This window comes from Myotis myotis, unplaced genomic scaffold (genome assembly GCF_014108235.1).
Source record: "Myotis myotis isolate mMyoMyo1 unplaced genomic scaffold, mMyoMyo1.p scaffold_m19_p_1, whole genome shotgun sequence".
In the NCBI taxonomy this organism is placed as follows: Eukaryota; Metazoa; Chordata; class Mammalia; order Chiroptera; family Vespertilionidae; genus Myotis; species Myotis myotis.
The window spans coordinates 195,460,053-195,481,966 of record NW_023416313.1 but is presented as its reverse complement, the minus strand read 5'-3'; the positions used below and the strand labels follow the sequence as shown (position 1 = coordinate 195,481,966).

At 44.8% G+C, this 21,914-nt stretch overlaps 1 protein-coding gene across 13 annotated transcripts in view; it reads right to left on the bottom strand.

The window, feature by feature from the left end:
• SYNE2 (spectrin repeat containing nuclear envelope protein 2) overlaps positions 1–21,914 on the bottom strand; it is a 301,595-nt gene that overhangs the window by 86,110 nt on the left and 193,571 nt on the right. For all 13 annotated transcript variants that reach the window (XR_004967589.1, XM_036309562.1, XM_036309545.1 and 10 more), the window contains 10 exons: positions 19,084–19,287; positions 18,482–18,556; positions 17,006–17,113; positions 14,357–14,473; positions 10,376–10,606; positions 6,645–6,827; positions 5,001–5,129; positions 4,118–4,239; positions 3,567–3,708; positions 1,386–1,517 (listed from right to left, as the gene is read on the bottom strand). Coding sequence is in view for 12 of the 13 variants with exons in the window: in XM_036309562.1 (XP_036165455.1) it covers positions 1,386–1,517; positions 3,567–3,708; positions 4,118–4,239; positions 5,001–5,129; positions 6,645–6,827; positions 10,376–10,606; positions 14,357–14,473; positions 17,006–17,113; positions 18,482–18,556; positions 19,084–19,287 (1,443 nt within the window). In the remaining variant the exon portion in view is untranslated. The remainder of the gene's footprint in view (positions 1–1,385; positions 1,518–3,566; positions 3,709–4,117; positions 4,240–5,000; positions 5,130–6,644; positions 6,828–10,375; positions 10,607–14,356; positions 14,474–17,005; positions 17,114–18,481; positions 18,557–19,083; positions 19,288–21,914) is intronic.

Below are 21,914 nucleotides of genomic sequence, written 5' to 3'. Positions count from 1 at the left end.
TTCTCGTCACAAGGAAAAAATGTGTAACTATGTGTGGTGATGGATGCTAATTAGACTTATTGTGGTCAGCATTTTGAAATATATACAAATAGTGAATCATTATATTGTACACCTGAAACTAATGTAACATTATATGTCAACTGGAGACCCGGTGCACCAAAATTTGTGCACTCGGGGCGGGGGAGGTCCCTCAGCCCTGCCTACACCCTCTCTTAGTCCGAGAGCCCTCACGGGATGTCCGACTGCCGGCTTAGGCCCACTCCCCAGGGGATCAGGCCTAAGCCATCAGTCAGACATCCTTAGTGCTGCCAAAGAGGCGGGAGAGGCTCCTGCCACCGCTGCTGCACTTGCAACCGTCAGCCCAGCTTGTGGCTGAGTGGAGCTCCCCCTGTGGGAGCACACTGACCACCAGGGGGCAGCTCCTGCATTGAGCATCTGCCCCCTGGTGGTCAGTGCATGTCATAGCGACTGGTTTTTCTGCCATTGGGGTCAATTTGCATATTACCCTTTTAATATATAGGGTTTTATCTCAATTAAAAAAAGAGAGATGACCCAGGTGGTGTGACTCAGTGGTTGAGCATCGACCTATGAACCAGGAGTTCACGGTTCGATTCCCAGTCAGGGCCCAGGCCCAGGTTGTGGGCTTAATCCCTAGTAGGGGGTGTGCAGGAAGCAGTTGATCATTGATGTTTCTCTCTCTCTCTCTCTCTCTCTCTCTCTCTCTCTCTCTCTCTCTCTATCCCTTCCTCTATGAAATCAATAAAAATATATTTTAATAAAAGAGAGACAGATGGACTGTGAACCAAGGGAGCTAGGGGTGTCATTTATGGGCTGATTATAAGAATTAAGGCCACCCTTAGGTGTACAACTCCTGGGAGGAGGCCCTCTAACGTTGTGCAATCATGCCCTGGTGAGTTTAAGAGCCACAGGTCTGTTTTAGCACAAGCTGCTGGTACCACCTCTTTTTCTTTGCCGAAGATCACCTTGAATTTTTTACCATTACAAGTGATTTAGGAGCATGCTGAAGCTGGTAATCACCCCAATTTGGGCTCTGTTTCCATCTTCCCTGATGGATATCTACATTACCCAGGATTAAGCTTACTCAAGGCTGGAAACCATGCCAGTCCTCCCCCTCTCCCTCCTCGCCCAGAGCATCACACAGACAGTACTAATTAATCACGATCCTGGGTCCTGCTGATCCCCGGCTCAGGTTCAGAAGTCTCTGCACTTGGTGCTCTAGGCAGCCACCACTAAATGTAACAAAGCTGGCATGAGAGTCAAATTCTGTTTGCAATTCTAACACACATTCCATTATGTGTTCTATTATTTGTCTACAAGGGAAATATGACCGGTTTACAATATCACATGTAACACGCAGCTGCTACCTGTGTCTGAAGACTGTTTGCTTCCTGACGCAGGTCTTCAAGTTGGGTGGTATAGGTTTTCAGTTCTTCAGCTGTCGGGTATCTAAAGTTATATACACTCACACTGGGTAGAATACTCATTTCTGTGGCAACCTATTTTTAAAAGGGGAAATGCTATTAGAGACAATTTGAGATCTTGCTGATGTTAATGTAAAACAGCAAAAATGCCTTAGCATTAGCATGCTATCTTCCAAGTTACCTTCTTATAAGAAAAAAATAATTAAATTTTAAATATTTTGGATAGTTGGAAAAGTCATGACAGGCTTTACTTACACACTTGAGAGTCCATTCAGACAGGAAAACAAACCACAATTTGAAAAATAGAGTAAAACCACTAATTTTTCAATTTATTAGCACTGCTACCCATGTGACCAGGTTAGCTGCTTCTCTTCCCGCTTATCAGTAAACTCCTGGAATATAGACAATTCTTAGAATAAAATAGTCACCTCAGGGACAGATCCGCATCTTGATTTTGTTATTGAAAAGCTAGATAAGTATTAAAAATGAGCTGTGACTTCGGAAGGGTGAGTGACTCAGAGTCAATGTCTTTCTCAAAGGGGAGAACTGGCCTATGGGGAAACAGGGTGGGTGACAGGGCTCTATTTGGGGCAAGACTGGTGATGGAGTTCTACTCTCGGGACGAGAACGATATTCCTGTCCCCGTGTCTCACAGGAAAAGCCACAACTAAAGCCCCACCCATCAGTGTGATTCAACTTTAATTGGTCAAATGAGGTTCTCTGCAGAAGAGAACTGCCACGTTCCCACCAGGCGGGGAACTGGGAAGTCACTGGTAGCCTTTGCCCAGGCAGTTTGAGTGCGATGCTGAAGGCAGAAGCTTGCCTGCTGTGAGCACCAGTTCCAATCCTGCTCGTGGGCTCCCCGTTGGAGAGAAACCCAGCAGTAGTTGGCACAGGATGAATAAAACCAGTAATGGCAACATAAGGTACGTTGGAGGCAATACCAACTGACAGGTACCATTGGCACCGGCGCCAGCACACTGCAGATTCCAGATAATCTTTAGATGAATGAATGATACTCATTCATTTTTTAAAAAGAAATGAATGTATCTTTTTTTTAAAAAGTAGTTCCTACTATATTATTCACTCCTTTTGTAGACGTAAGAAACCTGTAGAAAAAATTTATGAGTTTATTTGAGCCAAACTGACAATTATCGGGAGGCCCAATCTCACTAGATTGAGAAAACGCTCCAGAGAATGGCAGCTTCACAGCTTATTTTATACATGAGGATTAAAGGAGGAGATGTAAGGGGTGGGTTATGTGAAATTCCTTGGTGGTAGATTAGGGAAGCCAGAGAAAGCAAGTGGGGAAATCTCTGAGACTGGATAAAGAGTAGAACAGGGAGTCACACATTTCTTTGCCTTGCTGGGTATAGGATAGTTAACAATGAACATGCATAGCACGTGGAGATGGTATGGGGGGAACAAGACAACAGTGGGGGGCCCTGTGGTCTGGGGCTCTGGGGGAAGGCTGTGCTCTGAGGGGTCTGGAAAAGGAGACTGAGGTCCCAAAGGTATCTTATCTTAGACACAAAGAGACATGAACAGCTCACTTAAGGTAAAGATGGAACTTTGTCAAGGAAGCTACAGGCCTAGGACATGACTGCCCGCCACGATCTGCTTTTAGTTAGGAATTTTATGTTCATCTTAAATAGTTACTTTTGGTCTCTGAGTTTGTAGGGCCCTCTGTGCTGGCCTCCCCTGAGCTTGTCAAGGTTAGTATGTGGGCCCTTTTCGTCCACACTTTATCCATTCAATATACAGACCGAGATTTTATGATGTTCTAGGTGCCGGCCAGGCATTCAGATGTGAGCCAGGCAGACACAGACTTCCTTCTCTCACCATCTGATGGGGATACCGACAATAAACAGGCCCCAGTATAGTGAGAGCTGTGGTCAGGGAAGCCCAGGGCTACAGAAGCACCAAGGGGAGGGGGGGCACTTACGTAAGGCCAATTTCCATGAGGGTGGGAAGGGGTCAGCCGAGTGAGAAACCCACTTGGCATCCTTGCTCTCTGAAAGTAAACTGCAACATGATGCAGAACATGCCTGTGTATTTAACGAACGCTGTTGGACTTTCTGAGACAAGCATGCTTACTCACACTGTGCGCAGAAACACACTGACCTGGGGCTCCACGAGCGGGGGCAGAGGCTGCCGTATTTTTGAGGAGAGCTCCTGATGCAAATATTGCCACTTATCCCCACTGAGGACCTGTTGTGACAAGACCGAGTCTGGAGCATCATTTTCAGGGCTAGGTGCCTCACCGCTTTTAAGAAAAACAAAAGGTGCAAAGAACAATCAACACAAAGAAGTTTTATTACCTTCAAACAATCTATATATATAAAGAGGCAATATGCAAATTAGGCCGGGATGCCGTAACCGGTCACGACCAGACAGGCGGAGGTTGCATGCGCAGGTGAGGCTAGGAGCAGAAACGGAGACAGAGACAGAGACCGGGGGCCTGCCGGAGCCGGTGCAGCAGCTCAGGTGGCCCCGGAGCGGACACAGGCAGGGGGGGTCAGAGGACGCTGCGCGAGTCAGGCGCAGGTCCCGGCCCCCACGGGGTGCCTCCTTGCGTGATTTCAATCACGCGCTGGGCCTCTAGTGTTTTATAAGAAACACTCGTAATTCTCCCATCACACTACTGGATATCCAACGCTTTAAAAATATTTTACCTCACGGGTGATTTCTGAGTTGCATCGTTATCATGTCGGCAATGCTCGGGCCACATAGTCTTAGCATTCAATTCTATGAATCTGACTAAATCTTTCTGTTCCATTGGTTTCAACTCCAGAACCTATAATTGAACAAGATTCAAATGGTCCAATCAATCAAGGTTTTCAATGACTATCCACGGGTTTCTTCTGCTCAGATCATCTGATTTTGAGCCACGTCCCAAATCATTATTTACTATTTTTCTTTCTTTGCTTGCTTATGCTCATCAACCTTCACTTTTCAAACAGCCTATTTAAAAATATTCTGCACAACAACCAAGTGTTGTTTACATATGTAGCGCGTACCGAAAATCACCGAAAATACCCTAACACGTTTTAAAATAGGGAGAGAGGTGTTGCAGTGACAGGTCAGTTCATCCTAAAGATATACACTTACTTAGATACAAGATGCAAGTTAATAAAGGACCAACATCAGTGTGTCCCCAGCTGCGGAAGACGAAAGCACAGCTGATGCCACAGCACACGCTCAAAACCCAGGAGTTGCTGCCCTGGCCGGGTAGCTCGGCTGGTTACAGCATCACCCTGATGCGCCAAGGTTGCAGGTTGGATCCCCGGTCAGGGCACATACAAGAAGCAACCAATGAATGCATAAGTAAGCGGAACAAATCGATGTTTCTCTCTGTCTCTCTCTCCCTTCCTCTCTCTTAATAAAACAAACATGTTAAAAAGAACAACTCAGCGTTGCTGCACACACAGGAACACCGCACATCACACTTCCCACTCAGTCACCCAAGAAAACGCTCCACAGGCAGTTCAGTATTTAGTTCAAGGGGAAATTCCAGAGAGTATTCTTATCCTTACAACTGTTAGGGGCTCACATTACCTGCTGCTGCGGGAAATCTTTTTGTCTGCCGAATTGCGGCCTTTCCATGACAACAGATTCAAATTCAGAAAGGTTATCTGGTTGGAGAACTTTTTGATGCTCTGAAGGTTTCTTTAGAATGGTGGAATGCTGCAAAAGATTTTATAATTGCAGACTACTTAATAAGAGGACCCACTTTATTTCAATTCAGATAATGAGACTACATAACGGAAACATTTTAAATGAAGTAAATGGCCCTAACCGGTTTGGCTCAGTGGATAGAGCGTCGGCCTGCGGACTGAAAGGTCCCAGGTTTGATTCCGGTCAAGGGCATGTACCTTGGTTGCAGGCACATCCCCAGTGGGGGGTGTGCAGGAGGCAGCTGATCGATGTTTCTCTCTCATCGATGTTTCTAACTCTCTATCCCTCTCCCTTCCTCTCTGTAAAAAATCAATAAAATATATTTAAAAAAAAAATAAATGAAGTAAATGACTGCATTCTGTTATTTATTATAAATATATACTAGGACTTAATGTACGTATTTCCTAACAACTTCAAAAACCACTACACTTGATGAAGAGGCCATCTTATCATTTCTTCAACTTCCTTCATCCAATCAATTATTAAAAGCCAGGACACAAATAGATCCAGAGACATAGATGCATTGAACAGAGCATCAAACCTCAGAGGGAAGGCAGGGGAGGATGGTGGTGGTGGTGGTGGGTGGTAAGAGATCAACCAAAGAACTTGTATGCATATAAGCATAACCAATGGACACAGACAACAGGGGGGGGGGGGGGTGAAGGTGGGCTGGGGGACGGGGGTGGGCTGAGAGAGGACAATGAGGGGAAAAGGGGGACATATGTCACACTTTCAACAATAATTAAATAAATAAATAAAATAAAAGTCAGGACCTCTATTTTTTTCCTTAAGAAGAAAGTAAAATAAAGTCAAAAAGAGAAATAGTATTATACTTATAAATTAAAATGTCCCTAAGTCTACAACAAAAGTAGATTTTTTTTAAAAAAGGAATATATTAGGATGAAAGGGGAACCATATGGCTTGTCTACCTGCAGCTCATCTTACTTCTGTGAATAAAAGTCCTCCAAGTAAGAACAACTATCTCGTAAGTACAGATGCAAATCTTACATAATAAGATCCTATCCCATTTTGTACATTTGCATTTATAAACACGGGACACTTTTAAGTCACAAGAACACTTTAGCTATATGATACTGTGATCAGTACATGCAAATATTTGTAAATGAATAACAAAAGTACCCTAGAAACGGGTTGTTTCTGATGTCAACTTTTAATCTTATCTATAAAAATGTTGTTTTCCAGTCCATTGGAGTCACAAAATTTCTTTGAAATGTGTCCTTCCTTTATGAGGAAGGCTTACACCAGACCTCATTGCCAGCAAGATCAACCCAGTCAAACCAACCCAAACCAAACCAATGCCATCACTAACCCCCTGGATAGGAAAACTGCACAGCAAAATGAAACCAATAACAAAAGGCAGTGCAACTGTCCTTTGCAGTCTGAAGAGGCGCGATTCTTACTTAGCCTCTGTAGTTGCTTCAGCGTCTCCGCCCAGAGTTCGCTCCTGATGGGTCTACCATAACCACACATCTGCACACATGTCTGTGCACAGCCACGTCTTACCTGGTCCTCGCTGTACTTCTCCTGAAGCACCAGCTGGACTTTTTCCAAATTGCACTTCACAGTTTTTAGCTTCAAGGCCAGTGCTTCGGCCTCCTGCTGAATGGCTCCATGGTCGCCCAAGCTCTGGTCCTTGCAGTGCTCCAACAGAGAGGCCACCTTGTGCTCGATCTCTGTGAGCATCGCCTAGGAAATAACATCATCTAATGATTCATGGTTTTGGTCTGAAACCAGTGTTATAGTCCCATATAAGTTAGATTCACTCTCTCTCCCTAAATGTATATAAGAAGTGCCAGAAACACAGGTTGGAAGGGACGTTGGGTGTGTGTGTCTGGGGGAGGGGAGGACTTGCACATAATGCCTGTGTTTTTCAATAGGGGTGCAACCAAACCAACCCAAATTGCAGCTGTCATTCTTTAAAGTAAGTGAGTCTATAATCACTTTAGAAAACACAGCTGAATGTATCCGGCATAGCACAGTGGTTAAGAACACAGACACTGGACTGGAACTAGACTACCTGGGTTCATATCCCAGCCCTGCCACTTGGTAGCCAGGTAAACTCAAGGCACCTCACTTTGCATGAGCGTGCCTGTACTCATCTGTAAAATGGGATTATTAACAGAACTTACCTCCTGGGGTCACTTTGATGAATTAGATTTAAACCCCTGCACTTTGGCCAGGGCTTGATACATTGTCTGTGACGACTACTATTTTTTCCCACCTTTCTAAGCTTTTTCTGTTGCAATGCAAGTGCTGAGTAGTAATTTAAAAAAAGAATTCCACGAAACTCTTTGAAAATTCTTTCCCTTGCTCTTTTTCCTTTTCTTTTCCAAGCCAAATAAGTTTCCAAAATACCAGAAGAAGGCTACAGAGGAAACCTCAAACACTAAGTCATTGATAGAACTGGCCAACTTACACAGGGGTCTAAAAATAGATGAATGAAGTAAGTTTCCCAGTAAGTCACCATCACTGTATTCCTCTTCGACAGATCAGGTTTGTCCTGCCCCGGGGCTCAGGAGCCCAAACAGTCATACCAACTGGCTGGGCACACCGTGCAGCAGGCGCTGGGCACAGAGTGTGGCAGGCACATTCAGACCCACAGTCCAGCACTGTGATCACCTGCGCTGAAAACTCAGTGTGTGACTAAGAATGAGGTCAGTTCTTTGAGAGAAATGTAAGGAAAAACTAGCCTTAAAACAAATTTTCAAATCGTATGCCTTATAATCCCTCCATGCAAGCAAACTCCTTGTAGCCTGTATAGACTCTTCTAAGCTGAAATAATATGAACTCATAGATGTCCGAGTGGCTGTAAACAAAGTGTACTAGAATTTTGTGCGTGGTTTTTCCACTTAGCTACTTTAAATATGCTTTTTAAAATGTTGATAACCCATGATTCACTTAACAATAGGATTACTGTTAAGCTTTTAAGCTATTGCCAGTTTTTCACTTTCGTAATTAATATTGTCATAAACATTTTTATCCTTTTTTGGGGTTATTTTCAGAGGGTAAACGTAAAGTAATGGTCAAAAAATATTACGTCAGAGATGATGAACATTATTTATGCTGACAGCTGACCCTCCCTGAACACTGAACCAACAGACAAAATTATCAGACGTTAGTGGAGCCATTTCTCCAGGGTTTTCTGGGATGATATAATTTTTGCCAATGTAATGGAGGAACAAGACAATAGCTGTTTTGATTCACATGTTTTAAATAATCAAGGCTGAACATTTCTTCTCAAATTACCGACTATAATTTTTCCCGACTAATCTGTTTGCACGTGTCCTTTGGACATTTTCACACTGAGAACTTAGCCTTTTTACAGACCACACGAAAGGCTTTTTATGTTTCAATATTAATTACATGGGCCAGGGTGTTATGTAAATAAGCCAAAGATGGCCCCTAGGTTTAATTATTCATAGCAGGCCAGGACCCTTAGCTCAAATCCCACTGGCCCCCAACTCAAAACTGGACCCGACACCGGCTAGCCATGGTTAAGACAAACTCAGGAGCTCCAGGAGACCCCAGCCTCTGCTGCCCTTCAGGGTTCGCAGATATTACCTAGACCCACAAGACTCCTCTGGGTTCCCCATCCACCGGGAGTTTCCTGGTCCTCTTCCCCTTCCGGGTGGCGGCCCCACCCCATCCATGCCTCTGAGGTTTCCTGCTGTGGGGGACTTCCCAGTCCACCAAGATCCTGCCCAAATAATGCGCCTTGTGTACTACCGCCTCCTTGTGGTGGTGTCTTTTCCTTGAGCAGCCCCCAAATCCTTGAACCCACAAGTGATCCAAGCAGGGAATTGGGTGATGATCAAGAAATCAATCGGTATGGGGTCCACCCAGGCAGCAGGACAATCAATTGGCAAATTGACCCTGGATGGCCTCAAGTGGCTGCTACTCAACATCTGAAAGGCCACTGTCTTTTCCAGACTCCCAGGCCCCATGGCTTCTGGACTTTTGGCTGAGATCAAGTTAGACTCCCATGCCTCGGCAGCCAAGCCAGGCGGCTGGGACAGTATTTGAGTGAACCCACCCCTCAGAGCTAACATTTAGGGTCAGAGGTGCTTAGCTGTCCAGGGAAGGAGGCCAGTCTGCCTGCTGGGGTGGGAGTGGGGGCGCTAGGCAGGCACTGGGTATTGTAAGACTGTGGGCCTGAATGAAAGGAGAGGCGTGTCCGACTTGGACCTGGGGTGGGCTACCCCTCACAGGCTGAGTTGGACAAGCTCCCTGTGACCGGGCAGGTAATAGGGGGTCCTCTGAGAGGACGTCCTGATCCCTGGGGACCACCGCGATAGACAAATGAGCCGATCAGGCAGAGACGTCGGCCCAAGGCTGGTCTAAGCACCATTGGGGGAGGCGTACTCAATTATGCTGCTGCGAAATCATCATTGTAGTCCCTCCCGGGAGGGATACAGACAGGGATTCCCCACCTTTAGGCTGAGCCTGCAAATGTTACTCAAGTGACGACAGGCAAGGAGGTGTATACCCCTGCCCCTCCCGGGAGCAGCAGGAGTGGTCATAACGAAGGGCAGCAAAGCCCTTTTCTGCTGGATCTGCAACCTTGCGAATCAGGATTTTCAGTTTCGTTTCTGATGAATGAAATTTCAAAGAACTTACTAATCCGAATAAAAAGGACAGCATTTATTAAACACTTTTTATATCCTTTCTACACCAGACACTGGTTTCTATACCTGATCTCATTTAATCCTGGCAAAGTCCTAAGAGATAACCTGCATATGAAGAACATGAGGTGACAAGTTCACTTCCTCAAAAATGTGGACTCTTGCCAGACCGGCTTGGCTCAGTGGATAGAGCGTCAGCCTGCAGACTCAAGGGTCCCGGGTTCGATTCCAGTCAAGGACATGTACCTTGGTTGTGGGCACGTCCCCAGTGGGGGGCATGCAAGAGGCAGCTGATCAATGTTTCTCTCTCATTGATGTTTCTGGCTCTCTATCCCTCTCCCTTCCTCTCTGTAAAAAATCAATAAAATATATATCTTTTTTAAAAATGTGGACTCTGGGTTCTGCGCTCTCATCCACTACCACTGTCCCCCCAAATACTCTGTTCACATTAATCATTTCAAATAGTTGCCCTGAGAACAGAAAGTTGAGGCCAAGATAGATGCAGTGATCAGAGTAACAGAAAGAAACACACTGTCGCTTTAAGAGAAACTGGCAAAGACACGAGGTGACTGGGGAGGAGGCAAGCCCTGAACTCCAACCCATCAGCCTTACCTGGCACCCTACCAGCTGCTGTTCCACCACCTGCTGCATGTCTGCGTTTAATGTTTCCGGCTCGAATGCCACGTTGGCTTGGTGCAGCCACAGCTCCAGCTCGGCCACCTGGGTCTTGCAGGCATGGAGGACCTCAGCAGGCTCGGGACTAGGGTTCTCCGCCGGGGAATGCAAAGCTCCTTGCTCGACAGAAAAGCCCAGGGCCGCAGCCTTGATAGGAGGTGTGGCACCCTAAGATAAAGCCACAGATAATCCAGCAGTGAAAAGTCAGGAGTCCAAAGTTTTCAGACTTGGGCTTGCAAAGACCTGTGGACTTGCAGCATTTCCCCAGTTAAGAGAATAAAAAAATTTAAAAAATATATCTATATCTATACACACACGCGCACAAGAGCAGAAGAAAGAAAAGAAAACGGCACCTCCACACTCATAGCAACAATCACGTGACCCGGCGCCCAGGTCTCCAAGCAGCCGATCGGCAGGTACACAGGTACAGTATTCCCGGACACAGAGGACGCAAACAGGCTCCCCGTGCATGCGACGCAGGCCCCGGGAGACAGGTGAGTGTCGTGAGAGGGTGTGCGTGTGGGTGTGTGTCTGAGCCACTCCAGCGAACTGGCCGGTGTGTACAGTTGCGTGACACACGATTGAGCAATGCTTGCATTGCTGTGCGCTCTGTTCAAACAACAAGGAGATCTGTACCCACCGGAGGGGAACAAGGAAACATACACACACTCTTAACGTCTTCTCAGGTAGTTCACTAGATTGTAAAATAGTGTAGCTCCCTCCACCCCCAACATACGTGCCATTACTCATCTATCCTTGTATTAAACATAGCTTGAGTCTAGTCATGAGCTTCAGTGAGGTAACCTGGAAACTTTTCTCCTACTCTTCAGAGGGAATCCCTAAAACTAACTTTCACGTTCTAGAGATACTCAAATATTATTGAGTTAAGGACCAGATGCTTATAGTAGAGTATAAAAAAAGTGTGATGTGTTCTTTTCATACTGAAACAACAAGGTTACTTGTTGATCCAGTAGAAAAATTTCTTCTACTGGTAGGTAGCAGATGAAAAATTCTAATAATTCCATAACAGATATTTCCAATTTGGAGGTAAAAGATGATCTGATACAGAAAGATATTTCTTCCCACATCCTTTGCCAGAATATTCAAAGAGTATATTAATCCTTCTAGTAAAATTTCTGTAAGACTAAGGATTTGTGTTTTGTTCTACAAAATTATTGATTAATACATATCTTATTATGTTTAGGATGAAATACAAAGTTTTGACTTTTTTAAATTCTCACCCAAAGATATTTTTTCCATTGATTTTTAGAGATAGTTGAAAGGAGGGGTGTGGGGTAGAGAGAGAAAGAGAGAGAAGAGAGAAACATTGATGTGAGAGAGACACATCAATTTGTTGCCTCTCACGTAGCCCCAACAGGGGCCAGGGATCAAACCTACAACCCATGTATACGCCTTTGACCGGGAATTGAACCTGCGACCCTTTGGTATGCGGGCTGACGCTCTAACCCAGGGGTGGGCAAACTTTTTGACTCGAGGGCCACAATGGGTTCTTAAACTGGACCGGAGGGCCGGAACAAAAGCATGGATGGAGTGTTTGTGTGAACTAATATAAATTCAAAGTAAACATCATTACATAAAAGGGTACGGTCTTTTTTTTTTTTTTTTTTTTTCAGTTTTATTCATTTCAAACAGGACGGACCGTGGGCCGTAGTTTGCCCACGGCTGCTCTAACCACTTAACACAACACTGGCCAGAGCAAGAATCACCTTCTTAATTTAGAAGTGTTCCCCTTGTTTTCCCTGCAGTTCATACACAGTCAGCTCTATTCATGGCGTGGCCTGTTTTATATTTCTTTTTTAATTCTCATTTAAAAAAACAACAACAGTAGTGTGATTTTACTGCCAGACATCAATTTCTAGTCATCTGATTGTTTTCTGGCGTTTAGATATTGCTTTTGTCTTACTGGCAAAGATTTGGGGATCCTCTTTTTGTTACCAGGGATAACAATCTGCTAAAATTAACATTTTGTTAATATTGTGTAACAAATGGACCTTCCTTAATTATTTAAAAATGTTATTTGAGTGCCCGTCCTATGCCACACACATTTTTAAAAAGACAAGATTTAGTTCCTTTGCTTTCTCACTAATGCACTGAATTCATGAGGAAACAGGAAGCTCAATAACTAATCTGGGCTTTATTTGCTAGTTATTTGAACCTGAAAAAAAAAATACAAAGGTAAATGGAAGAGAAAAAGAATATTTGCAACCATAGAGCGTCAATAGCTGAAGGTGCCCTGGGGAACCTGCCAGCAATCGCTTCATCCGCCTCTTTTTATAGTCAAAGGAGCCCGAGTGCGTTTAACGTTTGGTCAGTTCACACACGTTGCTTCTGAGGAGCTCAGGCCCACAGGTCAGGTGCTTGCCCAAGGTCACACAGCTCTGTGACCTCTTAGGTCTGAGCCCACAGATTTTCCCACAATAGCACCCCTGCTCAACATCAGTAGCACCCCTGCTAAATGACAGCCCCAGACTCTAAAAGCAGAGATTTAAATGAATGTTTTATGATAATACATCTTGGGGGAGTAAAAAGTATTATCACGAGTATTTCATGTGATAGTCACATCATCTCTATAGCATCGCTGTAAATTAGTCATATCTAGTCCTTCATTGGATTATGATGCGCCAGGCGACCGAGCTCCGTGTGATGCGCCTCAGCATGGCACACCACAAGCCCCTATGATTCCCAATGTACAGAAGGGGCAACTGAGAGTCAGACGGGTCACAGAAATTGCCAACGGTCACCCAACTAGTAAGTAGAACCAGGATTCAATCCCTGCTTTCATTATGCCTTAGAGCCTACAAGTCCATATTCTGGACATAATTCAGCCCCACCCTCTGGTATCCCAGTTAGCCTCTCAGTGAAGGTCATACTGCTTGATTTCTGCATCAGCACATCACTAAGTAACAGCATCCGGTTAAAACAGTGGTTCTCAACCTTCTGGCTCTTTAAATACAGTTCCTCATGTTGTGGCCCCAACCATAAAATTATTTTTGTTGCTACTTCATAACTGTAATTTTTTTTTCATAACTGTAATTTTGCTACTGTTATGAATCGTAATGTAAATATCTGATATGCAGGATGGTTTTAGGCGACCCCTGTGAAAGGGTCGTTCGACCGCCAAAGGGGTCATGACCCACAGGTTGAGAACCGCTGGGTTAAAATATAAGCTCTTTTTTATTGGCTGCAGCTATGCATATTTCATGCCTGAGTACCAACCCTTTAAATTTATTACTTACTCCTTTACAGTCAATTCTAAAAATCATATGCATGTCTCCCCGTTCAATACACACACACACACACACACTCTTCATAAAACGCCAAATTGCCTGGCTAATGCGCAATACCTAACTGCGCTTGCACAGCTACTAGACACGCTGCTGGGGCAGGGAGGTGGCGTTTTATTTAGTGAGGCCAACCCCCTACCTTGGTTTCACATCTGTCAGAACTAAATATGCAAATTAGGAAAGCCAATGGGAATATTCTGGGTCTGATTCCTTATTCTCCACCTCCCAGACGTACTTTTAATCCCTAAATTTTGATTTCCTCATTTGTAAACTTATGGTAGGTATTAATCTACCTTTTAATCTGAGGATTAATCAGCAAATATAAATGCCTCTTATGTAATGGGCAGTTGTTAATCAATATTAGCTCTTGTCCACTTTCACGGCCCCCATAAGGAATGTCTACAGGAGAAAGAAGTGGCTGTTAGTGGAGAGGTTAGTTCACCCTGACAAAGGGTGGGCGAGTGTCATGCTCACTTCCCATGTGAACATCTGATGGCAAACCTTCCAGTTCTCCGGCTTGACAACACACGCAGAGTATCGCCAAACACAGAAGCTTGTCATCGCGAGGTGCTCGGCTCCCTGAGCAGCAGGCTTGTGACCAACAGGGACTTACCCCTTCCGTTTGGTGGGGGCTCGGGGAAAACGCTGGGCCTTGCTCAGGGTTTAGTGAGCCTGCTGCAAGAACCTGTGCCGCGGAACTATCACACGTGCTGATTTTCCCAGCTGCCTCCTGTGAAGAAAAGCATCCGAGGTCCGGAAAAGGTCCTGTTCTGTGGCCACGCAAGCCACTCTTCCCGAACCTGCTCATTTGACAAATCGCCCGCTTGCAAAAATGTCCGGAGAAGTGAGGTGCACTCCGGAGAAAAGTTTGGTCATTAGGAAAGCAATCACCTTCCTCAGGTTTGTCTTTATTGGAAAGACCTCAGTTCTCCAAAGCTCTCTGGTTTATGAGGAGCACATATGGAATCCAGAGAAGTATGCCCTTCAGTGGATTATTATGAGAATTGAAATGAAAGGAGATTAGGTGATAAAGGCCACATTTCGACTAATGGGAGAAAAGATGTATTTTTAAACTTGGGAAGAACTACCCAGGCATTTCATGAAATATATTAACTAGATCCTGTCTCACTCTGAACAATGAATTCTAATATTTAATGTAAAAGTTATACCATAAAAATGCTTGAAGAAAATATGAGTGAATCTTTTTCTAATGTTAAGAGTAGGGAAGGAGTTTTAAAGCGTGGCAATAAAGGAAAAGAATGTAAGTATTAACAACAAAAATAATGTGTACCACAATCTATGTTTAAAGAGAAATAATAGATTGGGTAGTATCCTTCATATATTAATATGTTATAAAGTGTTAATATCCTTCATATATTAATAACTCTGGTAAATCAATAATGAAAAACATCAGCCCCTCCACAGAAAACCAGTCAAATGCCATGAATAAACAATTCACAAAATAACACAAAAGCCTATAAGCACCTAAAGAGATATTCAAGGCTCCTAAGAATATAAATTTAAACTACTAGCTAAGTTTGGCCAAGATTAAAAATATTCATTATTGCCTGAGCCAGTTTTGCTCAGTGGATAGAGTGTTGGCCCGAGGACTGAGGGTCCCAGGTACCATACTGTGGTGCAGGCACATACTGTGGTGCAGGCTCAATCCCTGGCTCTGGATGGGGCACGTATGGAAGGCAACCAATCAGTGTGTCTCTCTCACATCGATGTTTCTCACTCTGTCTCTCCCGCTCCCTTCCACTCTCTCTAAAAAATCAATGGAAAATATCCTCGAGTGAGGATTTAAAAAAAAAAATTCATTTTCAGCCCAGGGACAGGAAAGAGGCACTTCCGGGCACTCTGGGTAGGAATAAAATTGATATAGTCTTTCTCAAAGGAAGTTTGATAATGTGTATCACATTTTAAATGAATCCAGCACTTTCACTTAGTAGGTTAACCGAGGATGCAAAATGGGAAAATGGCACCTACACAAATAATTAACATAATGTGGTGGAAAGAGTATGGGCATTGTCACCCACCAAGCTTGACTGCGCTACTTATAAGCTGTATGATCTTGGACAAGTTAACCTGGACACTGAGTCTCATTTACTTCATTTTTAAAATGGGAATACAGTCTACCTCACTCATGCTTGTGATGATTAAACAATGACACACAGCATAAAGCATCCAACAGTTCCTAACAAAAATGTTACTTTTCAGTTCCTTGTACTAAAAACAGTCACTGCCGTTAAAAAGGTATGAACCAAGAGCTACAGGTAAAGCTTGGCTTAGCTGGCCTGGTTAAACTTTTAACTAAAGGTAAAAATTGAAAGGTACGTCGGGATCATGAAAAGTCTGGAATGCCAGGCTAAGAAGTTTGCATTTTATTCAGTAGATAATCAGAGTCATGAAAGTTCACTGCAGATTGTTGATGGTTTTATGAAAAGCCATCAGTACTGTGTAAGACGTATTAGGAAAAAGGGCTGGAGGGGCTGTCGCCCAAGGAGAAGGTTACTCCCAAAGCCTACAGAGGCAGTAATAATTGCCTGGAATATGCTGATGGCAAAAATAAAGGCAGAGACTAGAGATGCAGGTAACAAGCAGAGCCCTGGACCAATGAAATGAAAGGACTGGCTGGACCTGGGGGAGGGGTTAGCCCTGGGCAGGAGGCAGGAGCGGGCAGGTGTATGGATCATAAGGATGAGGCACGTTTCAGGAACAAGGGAAAAGCACTGTGTTTATGTCAGCTTATGATTTTCTAAAGTGAGGGCATGTACCCTCTGTTCTGAGAGATTGGAGGAGATTTAGGTGGTCAGTAGGAACAAAAAAACTCCAATTCATTCATTTATCTCATACCCTACTTTGTTCAAGAAAAGGATTATGCGGAGACCCCTCCCCCAGCTACTCCCCAAAGAGAGGCGTGTTAAACACTCTGAAACACTAGGGTGAACTTTTGTGGTGCTCCTCAGAGATTTCTGTTTTGTTAGTTTGGACTGCCACATACGGAGATTTCCTCAGAAAAATACTCTCCTTTCATCACTGAGTGTAAAATAGAAATGCAAGTGATAAGGAAGGACTTGGTGGTCTTTGCATTTGTGCAGAGGTAATGGTGACAGGCTTTCGATTTCCAGCCCAAGCAGGCTCCCTCCCTAAGCATTCTTCCAGACAAGAAGCTCTTTCCCTTGACGTCTCACCTTCTCACCCCTGCCTCCCCGTCCCCATCGTGTGCCACATCCCCATCGTGTGCCACGCCCACCATTACCTGAATGATCGTTCCAGAGGACGAGGATGCTGTATCTTCCTCCCCGTCCTTGTCATGCTTCCAGAGGAAAGACCAAGACCCAGAAGATGGCTTCGCTTTATCTCCGCTCTAACACGGTAATCAATGGATCAGCACAGGGAAGTGATTTCCTACCATTATAACCAGCATCCTACTCATCCCTTTTGTACAAAGCATCGCTGGCCACGCGGGATAACTGCAGCCTTCATTCCACCTCTCCCCTATTTTTCATCTCTTTTTCTGGCTCACTACATCCTATGTCTCCAAATGGGGTTGCGCTCCCTAAAGCCTAAAAAATACTCCAAGAAGTTGGGAGTCAGCCCTGATCGGGTGGCTCAGTTGGACAGAATGTCATCCTGTGAACCAAAAGGTTGCGGGTTCAATTCCTGGTCAGGGCACATATCTAGGTTGCTAATTCAATCCCTGGTCTTAGTGCATATGGGAGGCAACTGACTGATGCTTCTCTCTCTGTCTCTCTCCCTTCCTCTCTAAAAACATCAATAAAAAACATATCCTTGGGTGAGGATTAAAAAAAGGTGGGAGTCAGCTCACATTAAAACTGCTTTAGGAATTTACTCCCCTTTGTTAAATGTAACCTTAAATGCTAGCTGTAATATAACAGCCTGATGAACGTGAATGTTTGCTGTTGTGGTCAAACACAAACGGTGACTGTTATCAGCATATTAGCTCAAAGCCAACACAGGTCTCACATGAGAGCCATACTGACATGCAGGCTCTTCTTGGCCCTGGTCCCCCTTTATTCTGAGACTGTCTGGTGGTCGGAGCAGAGCACATCTGTACTCAGCTCCCTGAGTCGGGGCGGTGCTACAGGGAAACTGGTTGTTCCGTGTGACAATGGAGCTATTTAACAATCTATGAAATGAGCAGGGAAATGACTGGTCGTTGCATGTGAGACAAAAAATATAAATTTCTGTGATTTTTTTCTTTTGGCACCAGATCCATTATAACTTTAGTTTTTAGGGTATGAAATAGAAATTGGAATCAGGAAAGACAACTGCAAATGTCTCGTTCAACCAGTTCGAATGCTCTAGTGAGGATCCGTATTAGTTGCTAACACATCTCTTCCTGTCCTTGGTGATGCTGTTGTCAAGTATGAACAAATAAAGTTCTGAAAGGCACAGCAGGAGTAGCAACCACACAGCACTCTCTCCAAACTTCAGACAAAGTACTCAGGAGTCAGGATACGACAAAGAACCTCATCTCCCTTCCGCCACCAAGAGCGTCCGAATCACATTTATCCCACGCTGGCGGGAAGTAGGGGTAGAGGCACTTAAACAACGTTAATAACAGAAGAGAACTACTTCAATCCCCCTTATAAAATGCAGGCATTAATTTAAAAAATCTCTATGTTCCCTTTCATTTTGAGATCTTCCCATTGACCTTCTGGTAGAAGATTTCGGTTCTCACAAAATTTGACGAGAGACTCACTGTCCTTACCTCGCTCTTCGGGGAGCTCTCTTCCGCCTCTTCCTTGACGGCTGGCAGGACCGGCAGGGAGCCTCTTCGGTTCAACTGCAAGGCAGGGCACGGACACTTGCGGCCAAGCTCATTCAACAGTTCGCTTTATTCAAGATGCCCACCTACACGCGTAGCCCTCTGGGTCTGGCAACTCCAGACCCACACCATGACTCAGTCAAATCTCATCTCCCTGTCGTTGGCCTCGTCCTCTGTGGCTCCTTACCAAACAATTCAAAAATGTGCTTCCCTGCCGTGGACTCAGGGTGGGCTGGGAGAGGTGCTGGCCTCCTTTTGGAGTCTGCAATGGGCTGTTTAGTAAGAAGGGATTCAAAGGGTGGCCCCCACCCACCTGCCTGTGGAACTTCATCAGCAGCTCCATAAGGAACTCGGGCATAAGAATTCTGTGGAGCCCAGAAGAGATGCCCCCTGAAGACATAGATTCACATGGAGTAGCTCGACTTTCTAAAATTCCTCTCCAATTGGCCATAGGCCCAGATGCCACAGGTGTTCCGGGTGCAAACGACTACCCATGTGAAGCTCTTATGGAACGAGGGACCAGCATTAATGACAGTCATACCCACCTTCCACTCAGACACATCCCTCTCGGCCATGCCTTCGTCTTCTGATGCTCCTGCGGACAGCATTTCCTTGCCTTTCTCTAATTCTTGCTGTTCCTGCTGTAAATGCCGGTGAAGGTTGAGTACGGCAGCCTTTAAGTCCGCCAGCAGGTCTTCTTTTTTCTGGTCTAGACTCATAATCTGCTTCTCAATGCCTTCGACTTCTCCCTGTGCAGAGAGAGTGCACTGCTTGAGGATGTCAGAGGCTGGGCGTGCCCGCAGGCGCCTGCTTCCGTGGGCACAGGGGGTGAGGATTTGTCTGTAATGTTGGTTTGCAGAGCCAGAAGCTGCTCCCGGAACAGACTAGTTCTGCATCCTGGCTGCGTTTCCCAACGACCTGGGGAGGCTTATAGAATGCGCTGGCCTCACCTTAGACCTTGTCAATCAATTTCTGGAGGCTCAGAAACGTGTGACAAGCTCCATGAGTGACTGTGATGTGTGCCCGTGGTTGGAAGCCAGGGCTCTAGTGGCCACAGGACTCACTGGCCACAGTCCACAGGGTCAGGGCCCGGGAACCTGCACTTTCCCAAGCACCCAGGAGGCCCGTGAGCAGACTAACATTTGGGAACCACTGAGAGAAAACAAGGTTAGAAACCTCACATGTTTACTGTTGCCTTTGAAGCCTTCTTTACTGAATTCATTTACTTTTCCTCACGGCCAAAGCTTCCTACCCAATGGGAATTAATAAAGGTACTGCGAAGTGGAACTCACTATGGGAATGACAGGCGATTCCGAGTCTAGTAACGGCACTTTAAGACTTTGTATGATGGCTGTGTGGGATTACACATCTTATACATGGTAAAATGAGATGCCCACTGTCTGTCTATGAGGATTATAGAATTATATACGTGGAAGAACAGCGGTGTCATCTAGTCCGACATCCTCCTCTCTAGCACCCCTGAAAGCCATCACTGCCTGCCTGAGCTTTGCAGTAAGTGCTGCGTCATAAGACATCCTGCTCCTTTTTTACAAACCTTCATGCATTTGAATTTTGTTTCGTATGTATTCGTTAAGCCCCTCTTCCTCCCTCCCTCCCTTCCTCCCTCCCTCCTCCCCTCCCTCCCTCCTTCCTTCCCTCCCTCCCTCCTTCCTTCCCTCCCTCCTTCCTTCCCTCCCTCCCTCCCTCCCTCCAGGTATTCGTAGAATCACTCATTATTTTGCGGACAGAGAAACTGCATGTGTCCACACCTGTAAGCGAGAGTTCTGAGGTCCACAGACGCGGCCCTCCTGACACCAGCCGCCATGGCTGCCCCACTCCTGCACACATCCCAACCCCAACACCTCATTCTGTCTGAAGGTAAACTTGTGATATGAGAACTGAATTAAATCGGAGTAAACACTAAACCTCATGGGAACAGTGCCTACCGGCGAACGTACCACAGCCATCAGATGACAGACGTGGAGGACCAGCGCCTGCAGAGCCCGTGCGTGGAGGCGCGGGAGGCACTGAGCAGCCGCCTCAGTGTGGCGTCCGCAGTCCCCGCGGGTCTACACTCCATGGGGACAAGGTCATTTTTACAATAATACTAAAATGGTATTCGCCTTTTTCGCTGTGTTTATACTTTTCACTGTGTGATTTTTCATTGCAAAAGCAATAGTGGGTAAAACTACGGCATCTTACATGAATCAGGAGGAACAATAGCTATTTTAGTAGTTGTTATAGAGTCTTCACTGTCATACTTAACTATATAAAAAAAACCCAGTTTCACTTAAGAATACCCTTGGTAAAGACTGTGCACAGTAGGTCCTTGGGTTATGTCAGAGATCCATTTCTATGGCCCGATATAATGCAATTTTCGCCATAAGTTGGAACCCACCTACATAAGCACCTACGTCACTCACGTGGAGCACATACACAGCAGTAATGAAGTGAAACAGTAAAAGAAATGTAAAAGAAAAATAACAATTCCTGACCTTTACTTGTGGTAAATAAATAATAAGAAACATAACGCACATATGCACATGTCGAAATGACGGAGCTTTTTTTTTTTTTTAATAAATAAATGGGAGATGGCGACGTAACCATGAAACAACGTACGTCGAGTCCGATGCAGCCCGAGGACTGTCTGTATTTTTAATATTCTGTGACAAAGTGGGAAGCATGCTTACAGCATTTCCGCTACATAACAAAGTGTGAGGGCTGAGGAGAAGCACTCGTGTGATTATTTGAGTTTTGAGCTGAACTGCTAATTTTTTTTTCATAAAACACTATTTTTTCTTGAAAAGAAAACAGTTGGTCAACCATACTTATTATGTAAATACTAAAAAAATTTTCTAAAGAGATAGATGCTAATAAATGTAAAAGTTTTAGTATTAATTACTGAAATATGTCAACATTCAGTCAGACTGCACAACTAGTGAAGCAATATTATCCAAATGACCACACGTGATGTCATAAACTCACTCATGGTGGAAAGATCCATTCAAAGTATGGGGTGGGGCAAAGGTGGGTTCACAGTTGTTTGCATGGAAAATAATACAATAATTAATAAATAATAATACAAGAATAAACTCTGTGTTTCACGTACTCACAACTGTGAATCTACTTTTGCCCCGCCCTGCACAAGACAGACCAGGTCAGATACGGAGAGTTCACTGAATGGCGTCTGATTCCAAACTTGTGAGTAACTTCTGGCTGTTGGAGGTTAGTGTAGTTTCAAAGAATATCGACACTTATTCAGAAGGGTCATTAAAACATTCCCCTTTCTATGCACATGTCTTGAGAGGTTGGATTGTTTTATATGCTTTAAAGAAAACCACAGAGCTCAGTGGATGGAATGCAGAAGCAGATGAGA